This window comes from Pinus tabuliformis, chromosome 7, assembly GCF_031772625.1.
Source record: "Pinus tabuliformis cultivar Carrire ecotype Pingquan chromosome 7, CPIR1, whole genome shotgun sequence".
Lineage (NCBI taxonomy): Eukaryota > Viridiplantae > Streptophyta > Pinopsida > Pinales > Pinaceae > Pinus > Pinus tabuliformis.
Genome location: NC_142293.1, coordinates 1,549,070,117 through 1,549,091,895, shown reverse-complemented (window position 1 = coordinate 1,549,091,895; position 21,779 = coordinate 1,549,070,117). Strand labels below are relative to the sequence as shown.

The following is a 21,779-nucleotide window of genomic DNA, read 5'->3' as shown; positions in this document are numbered from 1 at the left end:
ACTCAACCCTATCACATAAATAAGGGGGTTAGGGTTGGACTCTAACATGCCCTTCCCCATAAAAATAGTCTTGTCCTCAAGGCTAAAGCTGTGGAAACTGCTAAAGAGTAGTGGCTGGTTCCTAGGTCGCATCTTCTGGAGAGGTGTCTTTCCACTTGACGAGGACTTCCTTGATCGTGTGACCACGCAGGTGCCGTTCTCACATGTCAAGAACCTGTTCAGGTTGGAGCCAGATTGAACCTTCTTCATCCAATTCTAGTAGACTGGTTTGAATTCTGCAATGGTTCCCAGCCACTTTCTTGAGGCATGAGACATGGAAGACATGATGGATTTTTGCAGTGGGTGGCAAGGCTAGCTTGTAGGTTACTTCTCTGATTTGCTAAAGAATTTGATATGGTCCCTAGAATTTTGGAAATAATTTTTGACAACCCTTGTCTTTGAGTGATGTTTGCTTATATGGTTGCAGCCTCAAGAATACCTGATCCCCTTCTTGAAATTTTCACTCTGAACGATGTTGGTCTGCCTATTGCTTCATGCGATTTTGAGCTTGATGGAGATTCTCTTTGAGGTGGGCCAACATGGTTGCATGGTTCTATAGGAGTTGATCCACTACTTGTACCTTCGAGCATCCCTAGATATAAGAAGTAGGTGAAGGAGGGAGTTGACCATAAACTGCTTCATATGGAGTCATTTTGGTGGTGGCATGATAGTTAGTATTATACCACCATTCGGCTAGAGGTAACCACTGTACCCATAGATGTTGCTTTTCTGAAGTGAAACACCTGAGGTAGGTCTCCAGACATTTGTTGACTGCTTTAGTTTGACCATCAGTTTGGGGATGATAGGAAGTATTGAGTTGTGGTTGGGTACCTTGTAGCTTGAAGATTTCATGCCAAAAGTTACTGGTGAAGATCGGGTCACGATCATAGACAATGGAAGTGGGCATGCCATGCAATTGAAGATATGGTCCATGAAAGATTGAGCCACCAAAGCTGGTGTAAAAGGGTGGGGTAGGGCGCAAAAATGAGCATACTTAGAAAGTCTACCCACAACCACCATGATGACTGACTTGTTTCCTGACTTCGGAAGACCCGTAATGAAATCCATAGAAACTTCCGTCTAGATTGAGGCAGGGATGGGCAATGGCTGTAATGTGCCAGGAGATTTTACTATTTCTCCTTTGTGGTGCTGACACACATCACACTCAGCTACAAAAGTAAGAATGTACTTTTTCATGCCTGTCCAAAAGAATGAACATCAAGTGCGAGCATAAGTCTTTTGAAAGCCTGAATGGCATGCAGTGGGAGATGAGTGCGCTCTGCCACAATGTGACTTTTGAGGGTGGATGTTGGTGATATCACTACTTTGTCCTTGTAGCGAAGAATCTCATCCTGCCAAGAGTAGATCGACGTGGAATTTGGATCCACCTGCAATTTATTAATGTGTTCGGAGAGCAAAGGATGTGAAAACCATACCTTGTGAGCCTCTTCAATCCACTCTAGAATGGGAAGAGAGATTGCTAGCAGGGTGCTTTCCTCCTCAAATTGGCATGAGAAAGCATCTACGATGACATTTTCGTGCCCTTTCTTGTAAATTACCTCGTAATCATATCCCAACATTTTGTCTAGCCATTTATTTTGTTGTGGCGAGGATAGGCGTTGCTCCAAAAAATATTTAAGGCTTTGATTTTCTGTGTGGATTTGGAAACGCCGCCCCAATAAGTATGATTGCCAGCTATCCACTGCATGTAATATGGCCATCATCTCATTCTCATAGGTAGATTGTCCCATATTTGTCCCACTTAGTTGTTGGCTAGTGAAGGCCAAGGGTCGACCTTCCTGCATTAAGACAGCCCCAATACCTGTACCTGAAGCATCACATTCAATCACAAAAGATTTGGTGAAGTCGGGTAGTGCCAACATGGGAGTGGAAAAGATGGCATGTTTGATAGCTATAAATGCCTGTTGCGCTTCATCATTTCAGAGGAATGAATTTTTCTTGAGAAGGTGAGTGAGGGGTCTAGCAATGCGACCATAATTGTGGACAAATTTGCGATAGTAGTTGGTGAGACCCAAAAATCCTCTCAAGCTCTTCAAGGTCTTTGGTTGAGGCCAATCCTACATTGCCTGGATCTTTTTGGGATCCACCCTGACACCTTCACACCCCACAATGTGGCCCAAATACTCAACTTCTTCCACACCAAAAGAGCACTTGGACAATTTGACAAATAATTTATGCTTCCGGAGCAGTTGCAAGAGCAGATCTACATGTTGAAGATGTTTTTCCCAGGTGAGGCTGTAGATGAGGATGTCATCAAAGAAAACAAGGACAAATTTTCTAAGATATGGTTTGAGCAGGTGATTCATGAGGCTCTGAAAAGTGGATGGGGCATTACAAAGACCAAATGGCATGACTAGGAATTCATAATGGCCTTCATGAGTTCGGAAAGCAGTCTTTGGATTGTTTACTTCTTTCATGCGAATTTGGTAATAGCCCGAGCGAAGGTCGAGATTTGTAAAGAATTGGGCCCCATTTAGCTCATCCAGCAAATCATCAACGACCAGGATGGGAAATTTATCTTTGACCATCAGCTTGTTGAGGGCCCTGAAGTCTGGACACATACGCCATTCCCCATCTTTCTTGAGAACCATGACCACAGGTGATGAATAAGGACTAATGTTAGGACGAATGACACTGGCTTCCAGGAGTTCCTTGATGATTTTTTCAATTTCATTCTTTTGGGCGAAAGGATATCTATATGGGCACACATTTGGTGGTTGTGTCCTTGGGACCAAAGTAATGCTATGATCATGTTCCCTTCTCGAGGGTGGAAGCTCATGAGGCTTGTCAAATACCGGTAGATGGTTATTTAAGACTTGTTGCATCTCAATATGAATATGAAGAGAAGTGGGTTTGAAGGCCTAGATGGCATTAAATTGGGCTATAACTCTATGGTGGCCCTTTTTTAACAATTTTTCCATCCTATGCGAGTTGATGATAGAAGGAGCACCTACCTAGAGTCCACAGAGGGTATGTGTGTGGTTATTTGGCTTAAAGCTCGTATATAACTCCTGGAAATCCATCGTGATTGGGCCGAGTGTGCGGAGCCATTCAGCACCCAAGACAATGTCACACCCACCCATGTTGATGGAAAACATGTGGGTCTTTAGGTGATAATCGCCCATTTGAAGTTTGACATTTTCACAGTGGCCTTCACATTTCATTGGCCCCCCATCAGCAATCTGGACCTAGAAATTAGAGACTGCTCTGACAAAATAATGCATTGCTTCAGCGAATCTTTGATGGATAAAGTTATGCGTACTGCAACTATCAATCAAGACTACTACAAGGCGATGCTTAATAAAACCTCTAATTTTGAGAGTTTGGGGAGAAGAAATTCCTGCCAAAGCATGAAGTGAGATAATTGGTTCTTCAGGTGTAGCTGGGATCTCATTGTCCAGTTGATTTTCCTCATCTTCCTCCTCTGTCCCTCAAATGGTGGGGCTTCCTCAGATGAACTGTGATCAGTAGCATCAATTTGAAAGAATTTGGTTTCCTTGCCCCGAGGAGTATTTCTTATCACAGTAGTAACACAATCCTTGCTTTCTGCTTTTCGCCATTTCCACTAGTGACACCTTTTGAACCTTAAGTGTTTGGGTAGTGCTCGGAGCCTGGGTGGGGCATCCCTTGGCTATGAAATTTAGACAAATCAACTGGGCTGCTAACGCGCGTTCTACTTCATGAGCTATCTTACAAGCTGCCAGCCATGAGACTGGGTGTTGCAATCAGACGTGGGCTTGTATGGCATCTTTGAGACCACTAACAAAACATTCCAAGTAGAATTCATATGCTAGACCTCCTGTGTGGAAGGCTAATGCTTCAAAGGCTTTAATATATTCTTTCACTGTGCCTATCTGTCGGAGCTTAGTAAGGCAACCAAAAAAGTTAAATTCATGGTCAAAGCGATCAGAAATGGCTTTTGAGAATATCTTCCAAGTCATTGGCCATTCATAGCAGTGTTGATGCCACTGCGACCATTGCCATCTTTCTTGGTCCAAGTACAAGCTTCCCACACTTAGCTTAGTCGCATTATCTATGATGTGATTCAATGTGAAATATTGCCCCATTTGTGCTATCCATGTGGATGGATGAGAGCCATCAAATTTATACATGTCCAGCTTGGGTGGTCGAGGCTGGGACTGTTGGTGGTTTCCATAGAAGTGAAGAGAATGGCTAGATTCGCCCTCAAGTTTTTCATTAAAATCATATGCCTCCAATTGTTCCCCCGAATTTCCCTTTATGATTGTGTCATTTAAGGTCTGGATCTGCTTCGATAATGCCTCCAACTTTTGTTCAAGGGTGTCTATCTTCTCATTGGCCATAGCTTGAGCTCTGGTTTGTACCATGCACAGATCCGGTGCACTTGTCGTTACTGTGAAAAAAAATTTGGGACCACCTAAAATTTTGACGCTGGAAAGTGAATGTTACCACCTTGCTCAACGCGTCGCCCAGATTCTTATGGGCTAAGTCTCCTATAAGCATCCCGAGAGAGTCTCAGATTTCTTTTTTTTAATTTTTTTTTTTGTACTCCGAAAGGAGTTTTACTCCTCACTTAGGAATACTGCAGTAGTCGATTCCCAGAAAAGTTAATTATGCCCAATGTCCTATGAGAATCACGCGCAGGTATGGTAGCCACACAAATAGTCAGATTTGTCGGTGAAACCCTCAACTACAGAGTATGAGTAGAAATGTGGTAGTGATCGAACCCCTGCTGCTAGATCTGAATGGCGGATTTGATTGCTGCGACTGCTACAGAACCCAAACTGTTGGATCTAAATGGTGGATTTGATAGATCTGATTGGCGGATCTGATAGATATGAATGGCTAATCTGATAGACTTGAATGGTAGAACTGATTGTTGTGGCTGCGACAAAACCCAACCTGCTAGATCTGATCTAGCAAAGATGATGCGTGATCGAGAAAGAGAAAAGGGAAATATGGTCTCAAAGAGTGTTAGGTGCTACAGATCGCAATATACATAAGGGTCCAACAGTAGTACTCGGCCCAATCTTTCAGGGCACTAACTAAGGAGGATCAACCGTTCCCTTAGTCGTACAACCCGACTACCCTATCGTACACGCCAGTAATCTCTGCGAGTGCTATTCTCAGTGTACTATAGCAGTAAGATGGCCAACGGTTTATCTATGGCGAGATTTCAAGAGAGCCTAGGGGGCTTCTGATATACCCAGAGGGTACTTAGAAGACAGTTCGTGCGCGGTTCTGTCTAATGTGCTACTACTCAAAGGGGTACCCACAGGGGTTACAAGGGAGTCCAACAAGCGTGACCACCTCTTGTATTTCCTGCGTGCATGCCTCCCAAAATCCGCAGGTTTATGCGCTCAAAGATAGATCCCGTGGTTTAAAGACGCCGGAACACGTCTCTACCCAAAAACAATTCTGCTAAAAATGTAGATCCCACCGGCCCTGGAAAGTGTTATGATACCAATTGTTATGCTTTTGACCTACCAGAAGAGACTAGAATACCAAATATGCGAAGAAATATACCCAGAACATAGAACAATAAGAAATAACAACATGTATTTTATTATTCAGAAAGGAAAGCAATGTTCACTTGCCTCTTCGAGGGAGCAGCCTCCAATAGAGCTGGGCTCAATTACAAAATAAGACACGGTGCTCGTCAAGGGGAGTCTCTATCCTTTATATAGGATTCATACATGCAATACCATGGGTCAGTACCATGGTTCTTATTAATACCATCTATCTAATACCATGGCCCATTTGCAACTAACTGTGATTCCTTCTTTAAATGTGGGTCAACCACTTACAATTATTAACATGGGCTTTATTGAGTCTTTAACTAACTATAACTATGACTCGACCCTATTACATAAATAAGGGGGTTAGGGTTGGACCCTAACAGATTTAATAAAACATTAGTTAAAAAAACATTAAAAAACCATAAATGACCATTACTTATCATTTGTCGATGCGTTTCGAACCAGCCAATGTGGTTCATCGTCAAGACAAGTTGAAGAACCAGATCCAGCTTTTCATGTTAAATAGCATGAGCAGAGTCTCCAACGGCTAGCTAGGCCAACGAAACGCGTCGACAAATGATAGATCTTGTGATTTATGCCGAAAAATCTCTCATAAACCGATATGGATCACAGAAGCCTCAATTCAACGACCATTACTTAATTAAAAATTAGTTATTTAACTCTCCATCTACCTTTCTTTCTTTCCTTTTCTTTCTGTCTTTCTGTCATAATATTGATGGTCAAATCAATCCATTGTTAGACTATTAAACAATTATCTACTGGTCAAATTTAATAAAACATTAGTTAAAAAAACATTAAAAAACCATAAACGACTATCACTTAATTAAAAATTAGTTCATTAAATTTTATTTAATAATTAGTTAATAAAACAAACCTACCTTAGGTAGCCCTCCTTGTGTGAATATCCGTGTTTGTTGTAGGAGGTGGGGCAGGCACGTAAATAGCCTTGTTTTTTGCGGGAGGGCCAAGAGGAGGACTAATGAGTTTCCATCCTTTCCCTGCATCCGAACCTAGTGGTCTCTGCATCAGAACCATTTATGGCTTGGTAGTTATTAGTTAGTAGGTATGGTATACATTTTAGGTTCTAGCTTGCTGCTTATCACTCCTTGAATGTAGCACTCATCTCATCTAGAATTTTTTATTATCGAAGGACATACCGGACTTTGAGATTGGCAACCTTCAGGATTTTTGTGAGGTTTCAGATACAACCTTCTGCCTCTCAGGTTGTCAGGTTCGTTACTCTTCAAGCTAGTGTGGTAGTTTAATGCTAGCTTGCTTTGCTCATTTAGAAAATGTAACTAATGGAAATAAACTCTTGTAATGAAAGTTCTGGTTTTGGTCTATATCTCTGTGACATATTAATGCTGTTATTCCTTTCTAGAAGAACTGTGTGACATGCTCATTACAGTGACTTATAATCCATGGAAAAGACAACTGCACCATATTGGGAGTCTCGGGATGTAGTTGGTACGGTTGAGAAGAGTTGTTTCTACACCCCGTGAGTGAGTAATCCATGGAACAAAATGAATATCCTTACTTAATATAGATAGCTCTTCGATGATTGAATATAGCTCCTCGATGGCAAGCATTCTATTAGCACCAGTAGTGTTGAGCACACCTTTAACCCGCACCCATTTGCATTTAAAACTTGGCTAATTTTGTGGACCGTGGGATTACAAGGTACCCACTCCACACCCTGTTTGACATTCAGTGTCCCCTTCACTGATCTCTGGTTCAAGAAAGGTGCAAGGATGTCCTTTCCATCAGGAGAGCAGTGGTAAGGGACACTTCTCCTCACATCCAAACGAGTTTCAATACCACTCACATTCTGAATCTAGTCCAACAAATCTTTCCTAGCTTTGTAGGCCTCAAACCACTCTTTTTTATGCATGGATTACATGTTGTGTACAATATGTATGTTGTGTGAGAAGCTACACTCAATCGAACACTTGTGGGATGCATTTTTTTTACACAGTATTTGACGAGGCTCAGGACAAACCATTAAGTCCATATATATGTGAACTGCGAATGTACAACCTGAGATGCAGCTGTTGTAGCAGGCCTACTATTGAAAATTATAAAGTTTGCTACAACTTGTTTCTCTATTACTGCAGTATTTTGTTTTGTTTCCAACTTGGATGACAAATCCTTAATCTTCTTATTACAGAAATCTATAGAGTCAACTTTTGGTCCCAAAAGTCACAAATTTCTTGTCTTCTGCAATGGTCGCATCCCCTCTGGATTCTTCACTGTCTTACACTTTTCAAATATGAATTCAGCACGAGCTAGACACTTTTTGTAGCCTTCTAGTTCCTTTCGCACTTTGTGAACCTATTCATGAACATTACAAAAGTTAAATATAAGATAAAACCCTAACATTCTATTAGTCTTTGAGTGTTTGATTCAACAATGAACACAAAATACTTCCATTTAAACCACTAATAAGGAAAGGCAATAGAAAAAAGAAGTTCAAATGGAAGATGGATTGGGGGTGAGGCATGCTTTTGAGCAACTCATCAACCAAGGTTTTTGTCACATGGAATATAATACTCCTTATATTGGAATGACTGGCCACATCCATTGACTACGATGAGATGAAAATGGAGAATGCTAAAACCAAACAATATTGAAAAATGAGTCATTGAGTTATGGTTAGGGATGAAACACACAACTTAAATGCACAGTGTAGTTCAAACTTTACCAATAAATGTAGAGCTTAGTTGAGCTAGGTTTCTGAGAAATTTTGTGCATATTTTATCGCACCGACATAAGCTAAGTGATCTAGCCTTGTAGGCCTCAAACCACTCTTGTTTATGCATGAATTACATATTTTTTACAATATGTATGTGCTTGAATTGAAGCTACCCTCAATCGAACGCTTGTGGGATGCATTTATCGAGGAGTGCAAGAAGAGCATGGTTATGTGGACTTGTTCAATATGTATCCTTCTATGGAATCTATATTTCTTACACCATCACTACTTCAATCAATGTTAAATCAATTTCCATCACGAGAGATTTGACTATAATAATGTCTGAATTAAACAAATCACTGACTCTATTTTTACTTTCTTTGCTCAATCCATGTTGTGCATAAAAATTTCCTATACTGTGATTATGTACTATTTTTGAGGGCTTATGCTACTTTTTAAAATTGGACGTTCTCATCACTTGTCTTGGAAGGTTTTAGAGCTATTGGTGCTTGTAGTGCTTAGATTTGGACCTGATCAAAGTTATTAGGATAATTGTCTTTGATTTTTTCCTTTAGTGAATCATTTGTCTTTTATCTTCCATGTTGCCTTGGCTGATGTCTTTTATATTGTCTATTGTCTCTTTGAGATCCTTGCTGCATTGCAGTAGGTTGCTAAGGTCTTGGATGTATCTGAAATTGTTGCTCAAGCTATGCTTTCTGTTGTGGATATAGTTTTTGTAACAATTTTGGTGCAAGTTGTGATTGTTGAGAGGGTTGAGCATCAATCCCCATCCCTAGTTTATTTCTTAATGTTGTCTTGTTCTATTCCTTGTCACTCTGGATCCTAAGTTGTTCTTTTAAATTGTCGATCATTGTCCTTGGCCATGAGATCAACATGCATATTTTCCAACTTCACATTAGATAACTGTGTGATATTGATTCCCACTACTCTGAGGGCTAAAGGATGTGCATCATCAACATAGAAAATGTATTCTTCAGTCACTTGTATTTATGACTTCATCTTTGCACCTATTGTTATTTACAAAATATCTATATTCGGAATACTCACAAGTAACTCAAGGATATAGCTGCAATTGTAACTCATTATCCTCCACCCTTGCTTTCAACAATGCCCATTCACATGTCGCTATTCTTCCTCACTTTATGCCTTACAGTGTTTCCTTTGCAACATCTGGTGCAAATGCTAGTATAAATAATATTATAAAGATTCATGATATATACATCTTAACCAAGGATCCACCACTACTAACAATATTCCCATATAGATTAAATGGAGGTTTTAATAAATTAAAAAATGAGAATACTTTTATATATACATATGTGAAATTTATATAATATAAATAATATTATAAAGAACCATGATAGATGCATCTTAACCAAGGATCCAAGCAAAGTGAGAAAATAAAGTGATTCACAATGATAGAGGAAAGATAGTGCATGATTATTTTAAGTTTTATTATTATTGTATTTTCTTTAACATGATTGATCCAAAATATAGGTTTAATATTTTACAACCAATTATGTTTTTTTTTCTTTTTTTTTTAACTATATATATATATATATATATATATATATATATATATACTTTCTTAAATACAATACAATGGGATCATATTTAAGAAAGAGAGTGAGATAGAAGGGGGAATAGAGTGGGGGAGAGAGACATAGAGGTGGGAGAGATAGTGAGAGAGAGAAAGGAAGAGAGAGAGGAGGGGGTGAGAGGGAGGGAGAGAGATGGATTTGGAGGGGGAAAGAGAGGGAGTGAAGAACAAATACATTGAGAGATAGGGGTGGAGAGAGAGAGAGGGAGTGACAAGGAAGAGATGAATATGGAATGACAGAGAGAGAAGGTGAGGGAAGAGAGAGAAAGGGTACAGAAAGAAGGGGAAGAGAGAGATAGGGAGACATAGATATGGAGGGGGGAAGAGGGGAAGAGAGAGAAGGAGAGATGGAGGGAGATAGTGACAGAGTTGGATGGTGGAGAGAGAGAGTGTGTATGATGGGGGGAGAGACGGAGGAAGGTAGAAGAGAAAGGGAGAGAGAGGAAGGAAAAAGAGAGAGGACTTGAGAGAGAGGAGAGAGAGGGGGGCGAGATATGGAGTTGGAAGGGGAAGAAAGACATAGAGAGAGAAAGGTGGAGAGGGAGTGGCAAGGGAGATATGGAGAGTCAATGAGGGAGAGAGAAGAGTAAGAGAGAAAGAGAAGGAAAAGAGAGAGAGGGAGAGGAAGAGGGATGGAGAGAGAGATAGATAGATATGGAGAGAGAGTGTGTATATTTTGGGGGTGAGATAGAGAAGTAGACAAGGAGAAACAATGGGAGATAGAGATATAGATGGGGTGGGGGAGAGGGTAGAAGAGAGAGGAAAAGAGAGGGAAGGAGGAAGAGAGATAGATGGGAGATAGAGATATAGATGGAGGGGACAAAGAAAGAGAGAGAGAGAGAAGGGAAAGAGATAGAGATGGAAAAGAAGAGGGAGATATATCTAAATAGATAGATAGATATGGGGGGAGAGAGAGAGTGTGTGTGTCATGTGTTTAAGGGGCTGAGATAAAGAGACAAATAAGGAGAGATAGAGGGAGGTATAGATATATATGGCAAGGGGAGAGAGGGAAGAAGAGAAAGATAGAGAAAGGGAGGGAGAGGCAGATAGAGAGAGATGAGGGAGAGAGGGAGGGGAAGAGAGAGAAGGAGAGGGGGAGGGAGATAGACATAGAATGGAAGGTGGAGAGAGAGGGAAGAAGAAAGAGACACACATAGAAAAATACAAACATAGAAGTCAGATCTAGAAAGTCGTTAATATTTTGGATTTTCACTAAAATAAATGTATTGACTTCAATGTAGTTCTTGATTTCTAATCCTATTTGACCACATGCACTATATGCAATGATTTCAATGTAGATTTCGATTTATAATCCTATTTAATACCTTACACTAGATACATTGATTTCAGTGTTGATATTTATTTCTAGTCCTATTTGATTGCTGGCACAAGATGCATTGGTTTCAGTGTAGATATTGATTTTTAATCCTATTTGATCGCTTGCACTAGATGCAATGATTTCAGTGTAGATGTCGATTTCTAATCCCATTCAATACCTTACATTAGATGCATTGATTTTAGCGTAAATTTTTATTTCTACTCATATTTAATTGCTTGCATTAGATGCATTGGTTTCAATGTAGATATTGATTTCTAATTCTATTTGATTGCTTCCACTAGATGCATTGATTTCAGTATAGATGTTGATTTTTAATTCTATTTGATTGTTTGCACTAGGTGCATTGATTTTAGTGTAGATGTTGATTTCTGATTTGATGTAATTAGATGTATGATGTACATTAATTTCAAAGCAATTAAATTAATAATGTGCATTGATTTGTGTAAGTAATCTCTGCCTCCTCCATCTATATCTCTATCTCCCATTGTCTCTCCTTCTCTACCTCTCTATCTCTTCACCTAAACATACACACTCTCTCTATAATTAGACATATTTAGCATATTTAAAATGATCAAAATAATTAGATGTTCAATAAATTTTGTATGATCGGATACAACTGAAACCAGCCTAAATCCATTTTAACAGCCGAACAAGATCAAATCTCTCTAGGTGCAAACCTTTCCTCAAATTTTGCACTAAAAAAATAAATTTACACCTTGAAAGATTTGATCCCTCTAAACACTTCATAAATCAGCTTTTAAGATAGATCTAAACTGATCTATTTAATATTCTTATTATATGATATTTTCTAATAACAATTAATTTTATAAATTTAATTTATTTAATAAAAATAAATTTAATTGAAAATAAAATATAAAAACATTATACTGTTATAAATTGAAATGTATTTTTTTTTGGTTACCTTACCCTTCCAATTGAGATTAATACCATCGTGTGATCAATGCCACTGATGGAGTAAGACAGCTCTTCCTTCGACGAAGGTCTCCAATTTGAACTATTACCAATGTCAGTCACGCGTCACAGCCCATAAATTCCATCAGATTTGGAAAGCTTTTGTCACTAGTACCATTTATTCACAGGAGTCGTTGGAAGATTTGAAATCGGCCAGAATTATTGGAAGGTAGTCGTTGGAAAAGTTGCCAGCTGGATGGTACGTCACGCGTCCCCCATAAATTCTATTAGATTTCGAAAAGCTTCGATCCCGTCAGTGGAAGAAAAGAGTTACTATCCTTACCTCTGTTCAAATGGAGTAGTTGAAAGATGCAAATCGGCTACAATTAGTACAAGGCATTAGTTGGATGAGTTGCAGGTCGTACTCTCCAATTTCTATCTAGCATCCTGCTGGAATAGTAAAATTATTTTTATAATGCTGTGGGCAGGTTGGAATCTTTCACCCTCCTGACTACCACAAAGGGGATTTTATTACTAGTCAGTATATGCCAGACAAATTTACAGGCGTAACAAGAAGTTAGAGGTGAGTCCTAAGAGGTTTTTATGGTTTATATGGTTTCGGAAAACTACTGCCGCTTGGATTTATATTTTATTTAACTATGGATCTATTGAGGGAAAGCCTATATATTATGCATTCGATCATTATCATAATAGTTTGGTGCTTTGGGTGGCTGTGCGGTTTTGCATTTGGACATGTTGCAGGTGAAGCTTTTACAACGGTTTCTAATTTTCCAGATTTAGGACTCACGTCCTTAGCCAATTTAGCAGCTTTCTTTATATTCATTTTACGAGGCAAAGATTGGTATGAAGCCCGTGCTAAACGTAGAGAGGCAACCCTCAGAAATGTGAAGGAGAGGAACATAAATGGCTTGAAAGTAGTGACTACGTGTGAGGAAGAACTAGAGGAATGTTCCGTCGTAATATTGTCATTCCATCATCCCACTACTTCGGCGGCGTGGCGATTCATGAGGCGTATCTCCAATCTATATGATGTGCACTCCATCTTTCTGCTATGCAGCTGTTTACAATGTGGAGCGTTCACTGAAGATTTCCGCAAGTGTAGCTGCACAGAAAATCGGGATGGCAGATGCGCATGCATTGTATTCATTCAGTGGAAGACATCACACTGCTCCTCGCTCGTCGGATGCCGGGAACAATGAAAAGATTGCCTGATTCCCAGTGCCTACTCCCATCGATCCTCTGCTTGAGAAATGGTTGCCATGACTGCAACGAGGGGCTGCTGCATGTGGAGAATGATATATTGAGAGAGGGTGATCCCCATGTGGAATCCCCTGCTGCGGTCTGTGAAATACTTGATCAGCTTGAATCCATTCCTAAAGTGAGCGCTTGCATCTGCATCCTAGTGCGTCCATCTAACGAAGACGAGTGGACAAACCAGCTGATCAGAATATTCGAGCCTGAGAATAGAGAATTCAGAGGAGTTGTCTTCAGAGAACGTGGAATCAACGCTTCTTCTGCCCTCGAAAACTACAAGAACAGGAATGGAGAATGCGATGCAGACGAAACATACACCCTTGCTTCCTTAACAATGGTGCCATATCTAACAGAATCATTACTCAACATTCTACTAACTTACTGGCTCAAAGTGGATGGTTTTTTCAGTGCTGTGCTCGCGAGATATTCAGTTGGAAGTTATCTCTCTTCAACCTATCATTCTTCAGAAGGTCGTCAGATTTTTCCCCAGAAATTTCTAACCAGAGCCATCGTGAAGTCTAATGCCAATAACACCAATGTATGCCAAGTGTTATTCTTTAGACCTGCTTTTCAGCTTTATATACTGCACTCTTTATCGGGTTGTTCGCACTGCATTTGCTTTATTGGTTGGATGGTGCTGGTTTCAAAGGAAGGAAGAGCTGATCAATGGTATCATATTCCATCTATGGCACTCTCTGAAGGTAGAATTATTGTGATAATGGTAGCCATTTCTATTGCTTTGGCACTGGATGGCCTTGATTTGAAATTATATATGCAAATCAGAAGGCGGCCCTGTTTTAGGCTATTCTGTCCATGGAAAATTATTTTTCATAAAAGTTGTAGCCTAATCATTGATAGGGCAAATATATTTTCGTTTTGTGCAATCATTGGTTTACACTTACTTTACATCGTAGGGTGCATCGCAATTGGAAGAGTTGTGGGTATAAAAGCCTTCGGGAGTTGGATATACAGTGCTTTGCAATGTCTCGTTGTGGTGAAATGGGTTACCTCCAAGTTTATCCTTGCTAACTGTCAACATGCACTAAACCAAGATTCACCAGCACATGGAAAAGCGATGTGGTGGTATAAGAGCTGTGGACACTACATTACTGCTTCAGCATTCTTGCTTAATGCAACCATGTATGGAGTTCGAACTCAGTGGAAATTATCGTAACCAGATACATGAGATCGATGTGTTTCCGATGTACTGCACACTTTAGCGACTTGTATATTTCCGTTGTACCACACACTAGAATGTGGATTGTATAGTCAATAAAAGGTAGTTATTTCTGGTTTGTTGTTTATTTAATTAAAGGCGAGCTTCAATATTCTGCAAATGCTTCTGGCAGGTCACGACCTACTCCACAGTAATCTGCGCTAGCGACTAGGGCCTCAATTTTTAAGCTGCCTGAATTAATTTAGTGGCTACGTCTTGGGAATCTAATAAATCAGTGTACATATGTGTCATTTCCCGAAGATCATTTACTTTACTGACTTCTGTGACATTTCTTGAAGATGACTTACTTTACTGATTAGGGCAAGTGCATCTTTATCTCAATGGCCGATTCCCCGAATATAAAGTATATTTATTTCGATTGCCGATTTCCCAAATATTCAAAAAAACTGGCAATCGAGATAAGCTCAGGGACTGAGTAGTTATTGTTACTGAGCGTGGATTGTGGCGTTGTGATTGGACAATTCGGTCAACTCTGTAAAACTAGTTGCTCGTGCACTTGCTGGAGTCTTTGCAGCTGGGTCTCCAATGTCAGGGTTTTTTAGAGCAATGGAGACGCACTGCATTGTTTGATTTATGAATGCAAGTTAAGTTGGATTTTTTTTCAACAGAAGAAATCGTGTTACTTAACCATTGAACCACTGCCACTAGACTAAGACTAAGTTGGATTGGAAATATATCAACTACACGATGGATGGTGGCATGGACATCGGGTAATCCGTTTGGCTAGGCGTAATGAAGGCGTTCTCTCTCTATGGGATTCTCTGTGCAAACACTGTTCTTTAAGACGAATCAGAACATACTTTTCGTCCTCCTTCCTTCGATTGAACTTTGACACGTGTACTCCTCCTTTCTGTGGATTTGATTGCTCTGCGCTATCACTAATTTCATGCGAACCGCCTTTACGCCCACCAAAAGAGTTGGAAACAACTGTGATTAGCAGTACATGGTGGGTGGATATGGTTTGCGAACATCACAATCGAAAGCAATGATGCAGTGGGTGAAAGTTGAAGTGAGTAGAATTAATTGATGGACATACTGAGGCCAAGTCCAATTGTAGAATATGTGAATGACATGATCGCAGCAACTATAGAGAGCCACCATATTTAGTCGAAGTCGGGTGTCTGAGAAGGTAGGATCTCTAGTACTCCAAATCTTGTCATGTATGGATTGTTGGAAGAGTGGAATGGGTCGTTATGTCCAGGAGTGCTGAACCAATTTGACCTCCTGATGGCCTGGTGATATAAAACTCAAATAAATGAGTCCAAACTTATATAATTGCCGAACATAATTATGGAAATATGGTAATGTGAGCAGGAAAAATTATTGATCCACCCAAATCGCAACTAACTCAAGTCATACTGATGGATGTAGCTATTGTATAGTGAATCGCAGTTCCGAGTAGGTTGGTGTACTAAGTGAAACCGCATATCCGGGCTTGGAAGCTATCTGAGAAACAATACGGAATAAATTAGAATTCAAAGTATATAAAGAGGCATATTCAACAGATCCGAGCTAATGATAATAATCATCTAACACCGTGTTTACTTGATAACAACTTTAACAACTTGGACAAGCGCACTCGTAGAGATAGTCAACAAATACCCCAACGTCTAAATCGTACAACATTACAGAGGCATTAATCATAATCAAACGTGTTAAATGATATGTTGCTAGCTGGTGTTGAACTTTCCAATAAAGAAGTTTCCATAATTAATATCCAGTTTTTTTTTTAACTTTTTAAATATTGTGCAAAGAAGTTGAGGAAGTGCGGAGAAAACACATTTCTCCACACGCAAATTCTCTACATTCACATCTTGACCTGCCACTATTGCACTCAAATATCTTTTACGCCATTTTTCTATGAACTATATTTTGGTTAATATGTTTATAATTACGCCGAAGTATTCTCTGTACGAGATTCTATTTGGAAACACTATTCATTGTAACGAATTAGAATGCATACTTTTCGTCTTGCTTCTTTCAATTGAGCTTTGACATGTGTCCTCCTTTCTGTGGACTTGATTGCTCTGAGCCCCTCAAGGTTGTCCCAGGCACTGACGAACAGAACTGAGCGTGAAGGGCAGCGACAGGCGGGTGATTGCCTGTAAGAGCGCTTGTAATGCCTCCTCGAACAGGTGCACTGGAAGGTTGTTGGAATCCATACGCGCTCTGAAGAGACATCTTTCTTCTTCTTCAACAATGTAAATAGCCATGTGTCTTAGCACGTCATGCATCTTGCAACTAACTGCATGTCCTTCCCAGTCTTTTGTGGCAATGTCAATCAAACACTTATGAATAAGAATATTCAAGTAATATCGCCCAACCTCTTCTACATCCGGGCAACTCCTATTGGCAATGGGACTCCCCAGTAATCCTTTGGAAATCCAGAGTTGTACGAAATATTCTGTATCGATCTCCTCGTCTTCTGGCAAAGCAGCACAACAAAGAAAACAAGGTTGAAGACATAGAGGTTGAGCCTCGTCGCTCAATCTTAGTTTGGCGAACAACTCTGTTTCTGCCTGTGGACGAGTAGAATGAAAATTTATGTCTATATTTCTAAGCTAATCCAATGCAAACCTCCATTGTCGATGAACTCCTTCTCCTACCATTTCTACTGCAATGCTCTTAATAGCAAGAGTAAGCCCCTTGCATTCCTTAGCGATGGAGGTGGTAGTTTCCTCCATTTGATCGATTTCCTCACAACCTCGAAAGGCATAATAGCGGAACATTTCCCAACTTTGTTCCTCTGTCAATGGTTTAACCCTGATTATATGATTGGCTCCCATCCTTCGAAGGACACTATGATCACGGCTTGAGATGATAAATTTATTGTTAACTAAGTTACAAGATCCAATTAATTTTCTCAGAATTCTCTCACCTCCAAACCATATGTTAAACTTGCAAGACCAGAAAACTGACCACAATGATGAGAAAAGTCACAAAGAGCACTTCGAAATTCAATGTCCCTGTAAAGATTTAATTATTGTTGCCAGAAGCTTAAAGACAGACAGGCCACTGTGCAGTGGAGTCGAGTCATGAGCCACCTTTTATTTAATGTAAAAGTTGCCAAATCGAGTCATGAGCCACCTTTTATTTAATGTAAAAGCTGCCAAATTAACAGTGGGGCCGAGACGAAATATCTCAATGATAATAGACAGCCAAAATTACATATTATATAGGTTTATAGAATTCTTAAAACAACTCAGTAATACACAAAATTTGAGCTAAGCTTGTTTTTAAAGTAAAGAGTTCATGGTCTTCCAAACACAAGTGAAGAAAAATCCCTATTAGGAAAGATGATTGGGGCAATCACAGTCCAAATATAGAGAGTTGTTGTTATCAACCCCATTGAGATGCGCACCAAAACAGATGACCAACCTATATCCTTGGATTTTATTATTGAAGTACAAGTAGTTGTTTTTTTCCATCCAATCAAAATCATCGCTCAATACAGGTTTGCAACAAAAAAAAAGATGGAACAATGAATAGGACTAGCTCAACTACATTTACCAATGTAGTTGATAAAGGTCGATAGGCGTATATGAAACATATATACAACCACATTTTCCAATGTGATTGATATATGCCGATAGGCTTATATCAACCACATTAATAATTATTATGGATATTTTTTTAAACACCAACTAATTAAGATTATTAATAATTATATAAATATTAACCACCAGATTATTTATATATATTATTATATGCATATTATAATAATAATATAAACTCTAATATTAATTAATAATAAGAATAGCTCATAATAATATTAAATTATCATTATATTATTAAAAAATATAATAATATAATTATTATTATATTATTATAATAATAATATAAAATTATAAAAATAATAATAACAATTATATTGTATTATTAATATAATAATAAAATATATTTATTATTATATTATTATATTATATAATAATAATAATTCATAATAATAGTATCTCATTATAATATTATAATAATATTATATTATCATTATATTATTATAATAATATACAAATATAATTACTATTATAATAATAATATAATTATTGATGATGATGATGGTGGTTAACGTCCATTGAGACCAAACTTTGGTCTATTAGACCTAAAGAAATGAATTATTTAGTCTGATTTAAGATTTTATTCCTATACTCAAAAAGCTTGGAGAGAAGCCTCTCGAGCTCATTGTAATTTTGACAACATAAAAGGCTAGGAAGGTCAGTATTGCAAGAAAGATTTTGAAACTGTAATCTAATGTGGTTGTACACGGGGCACTCTAAGAGGAAGTGATTTTCATCCTCGATGTTCGTATTCTCATAGAGATGGCAGAGCCTTTCCATCCATGGTGTTTTAGGAACTACCCAACGACCCATTTCATTATGGAGTTCATGAGAGTTCGTTCTAATCTTGGCTATATTTTTTCTTCTTTGAGCTAGTTAAAATAGAGAGATGCTTTTGATCTTCTAGGGTGGGGTTGATGACCTCCTTATAATATCTTAATTTTCTTTTTGCTGCTAAATCTTTCTCACACCACATTTTTTCTTTGAACTTAGAAGTAACAATATTTTTAATGTTATTAATGTTTTGCAATGCAACATTCTCGTCGATCTCCCAATGGTTTAACCAGGCCCTGGTGTCTTTATACCAACCTTGTTTGAGCCTTAGGTGGTTTTGGCTAGAATTTAAAGCTAGGTTAGGAAGTCTATAGTCTCCTATGTTATTGAGTTTGTGCTTGTACAACAGAAGCCTAGTCATATCTAGGCTCTCGATAGGGGAAAGACCCACTTCTATAAGGAGAATAGGATAGGGTGTGTTGCTTTTAATTTTGAGGTTATACGTTATAAAACTCTTCTGGATTTGCTCAATCTTTCTCGAGGATTCTCTAGAGATGCTACAACCCCAAACCTCACATCCATATAAGATAACCAGAGTGACTAAAGTTTCAAAGAGGAACTTCTTTCTATCCCACATTATGAGGTTTGTCGTTTTACAATTATTTTCAAGACCAAAACAAGCTTTCCATCCCCCATTAATCCTTTTCTCAATGCTATAGTTCTAGTTGAACTTGTGATGAATATCAATTCCTAAGTACTTGTAGGAAGACACTTCGTCCAAGTTACTATTGTCATACATAAAATAAGCATAAGTTTCCTTCTTGGATTTGATAATCATAACTTTTGTTTTTTCAGTGTTAACAATCATACCCGTGGTAGAGAAAAAATCCTTAAGAAGTATAAGTTTCTTATCAAGATCAGATGAGCACCTTGTGAGAAGAACAATATCGTCAGTGTAAAGAAGAAGGATGATGACTATCCCAGCTAAGATCGTGCCAGCACATCCTGCTTCCTCTAAATAACCTTCTAGCTAATCGATGTAAATGCCAAATAGCGTAGGGGAGAGGGGGCAACCTTATTTAACTCCGATATCACACTTAATATCTTTTGACCACCCCTCATTGCTCTTTAACTTGGCAATTACATTCTCGTATAACCTTATAACGGCAACTCTCAACTCAAAAGGAACTTTTAGCTCTTCTAATATATTCCAAAGGTTGTTTCTAGGAACCATATCGAAAGCCTTTCTAAAGTCCACAAAGCAACAAAAGAGATTGGATTTATCATTGTGGCATTCCTCTAGAATGATCCTAAGCGTAATGAGGTGGTCTGTTGTTGAGTGATGCTTTCTAAAACCCGCTTGGCCTTTAGCCTGCTTACCTTCACTTTCAAGCCATATGCTCAACTTCCTTTCCAAAATAATACCATATAACTTGGCTAGGAGAGGGTTGATCATAATTATCCGATAATTAGAGGGGTTATTTGTATCCCCACTTTTAAAAATAGGGATAATGAGGCTTTGAGTCCATGGTTTAAGGAACCCTTGCTTGACCGCTTGATTGAAAAGCTTGTGAATGTGGGGGATGAGGACAGGACCTCCAATTTTTAAGATTTCCGCCTGGTAACCTTCAATGTCCTTAGCTTTCCCATTAGCCAAGCGATTAACCCCAAAATAAATGTCTTCTAATGAGAAAACTTCTTTCTTTGTGAGCAGGGTTGCAAATTTATCCATGACATTTGGAGATTCATAAAGCTTTCTAAGATAGGAATTCCAGTCGTGTAAAGAAATTTTATTATTATCTTTAGTTTTCCTAGTTAGAATCTGCCTCCAGAATTTCTTAGGAGCTACCTTAGAGAGGTGTAAGAGATTCTCTTGTCTTTTATGAATATACCGCCTTTTCCCCTTTAGGTAGGGCTTTGTATATTTTTATCTTGCCAATTTCAAGAGATTCATCAACAACTTCCTTAATTGCTCTCCTCGCACTTTTACAATCTTTGTCATACCATGGGTTGGTTTTTCTATTTCTTTTATTACTTGAAACTTCAATTGAGAACTTGTTAATAGAATATGAGAGGGTTGTAGTAAAATTATGATAGAGATCTTCTATGTTTTCTATACTAGATAAAGGAAGCAAATTAGTTTTTAATTCATTTAGAAAGAGATATTTTTTATTTCTATCAAAGATTAACTTCTTTTGGCTATAAGGATTATCTTCTATGGGATCTCTATGAATGATAAAATTGAGAGTTATAAGTAGAGGCCTATGATCAGAGCCAGGCTCGTGGTCGTTTAAGATGTCACAATTTGTTATTTCGTTGTATAGAGGGAGATCGGAGATAACATAGTCTACCACGCTGCTACCAAGCCCATGGATGTAGGTCATCTGGCTAGAATTGGGCCACTTATATGAGATCCTGAGCACTACAGAGCTTGACTAGCTCTGACCCAAACAAATTCTTCCCGAGGCCTTCAGAGCTCCTTTTGTATAGGCTAGCCAGAGGAAGGTCTTCGTCTAACCAAAGAGGATCAGGGTTGGAATGATTGCTTAGAAGAATAGCTTTGTTGCTTGAAGTTCGAGCATTAAAGTCACCCATTAAAAGGATATTGCATTCATTCCTTAGGCTAGAAATATCATTCTCTAAACCATTGTAAGGACTATTTTTATCTCAGATTCTTTTTCTTATAGAAGTTAGAATTGATGGGGGGAAATAACAGATTGCTATATAGGTCTTTTTATCATAAATGTCAGTAATTATATTATAATAATAATATAATTATTATTATTATAATATATT

The 21,779-nt window shown here is 38.6% G+C and overlaps 1 protein-coding gene across 1 annotated transcript; it reads right to left on the bottom strand.

The window, feature by feature from the left end:
• Positions 1-16,691: 16,691 nt before the first annotated feature.
• Positions 16,692-17,441, bottom strand: LOC149253800 (disease resistance protein RPP13-like). The gene is made up of 2 exons (XM_089454594.1): positions 17,262-17,441; positions 16,692-17,174 (listed from the first exon to the last, which is right to left on the bottom strand). The coding sequence occupies exons 1-2, from the start codon at positions 17,439-17,441 to the stop codon at positions 16,692-16,694; spliced, it is 663 nt and encodes a 220-aa protein (XP_089310720.1).
• Between the last annotated feature and the right edge of the window lie 4,338 nt (positions 17,442-21,779).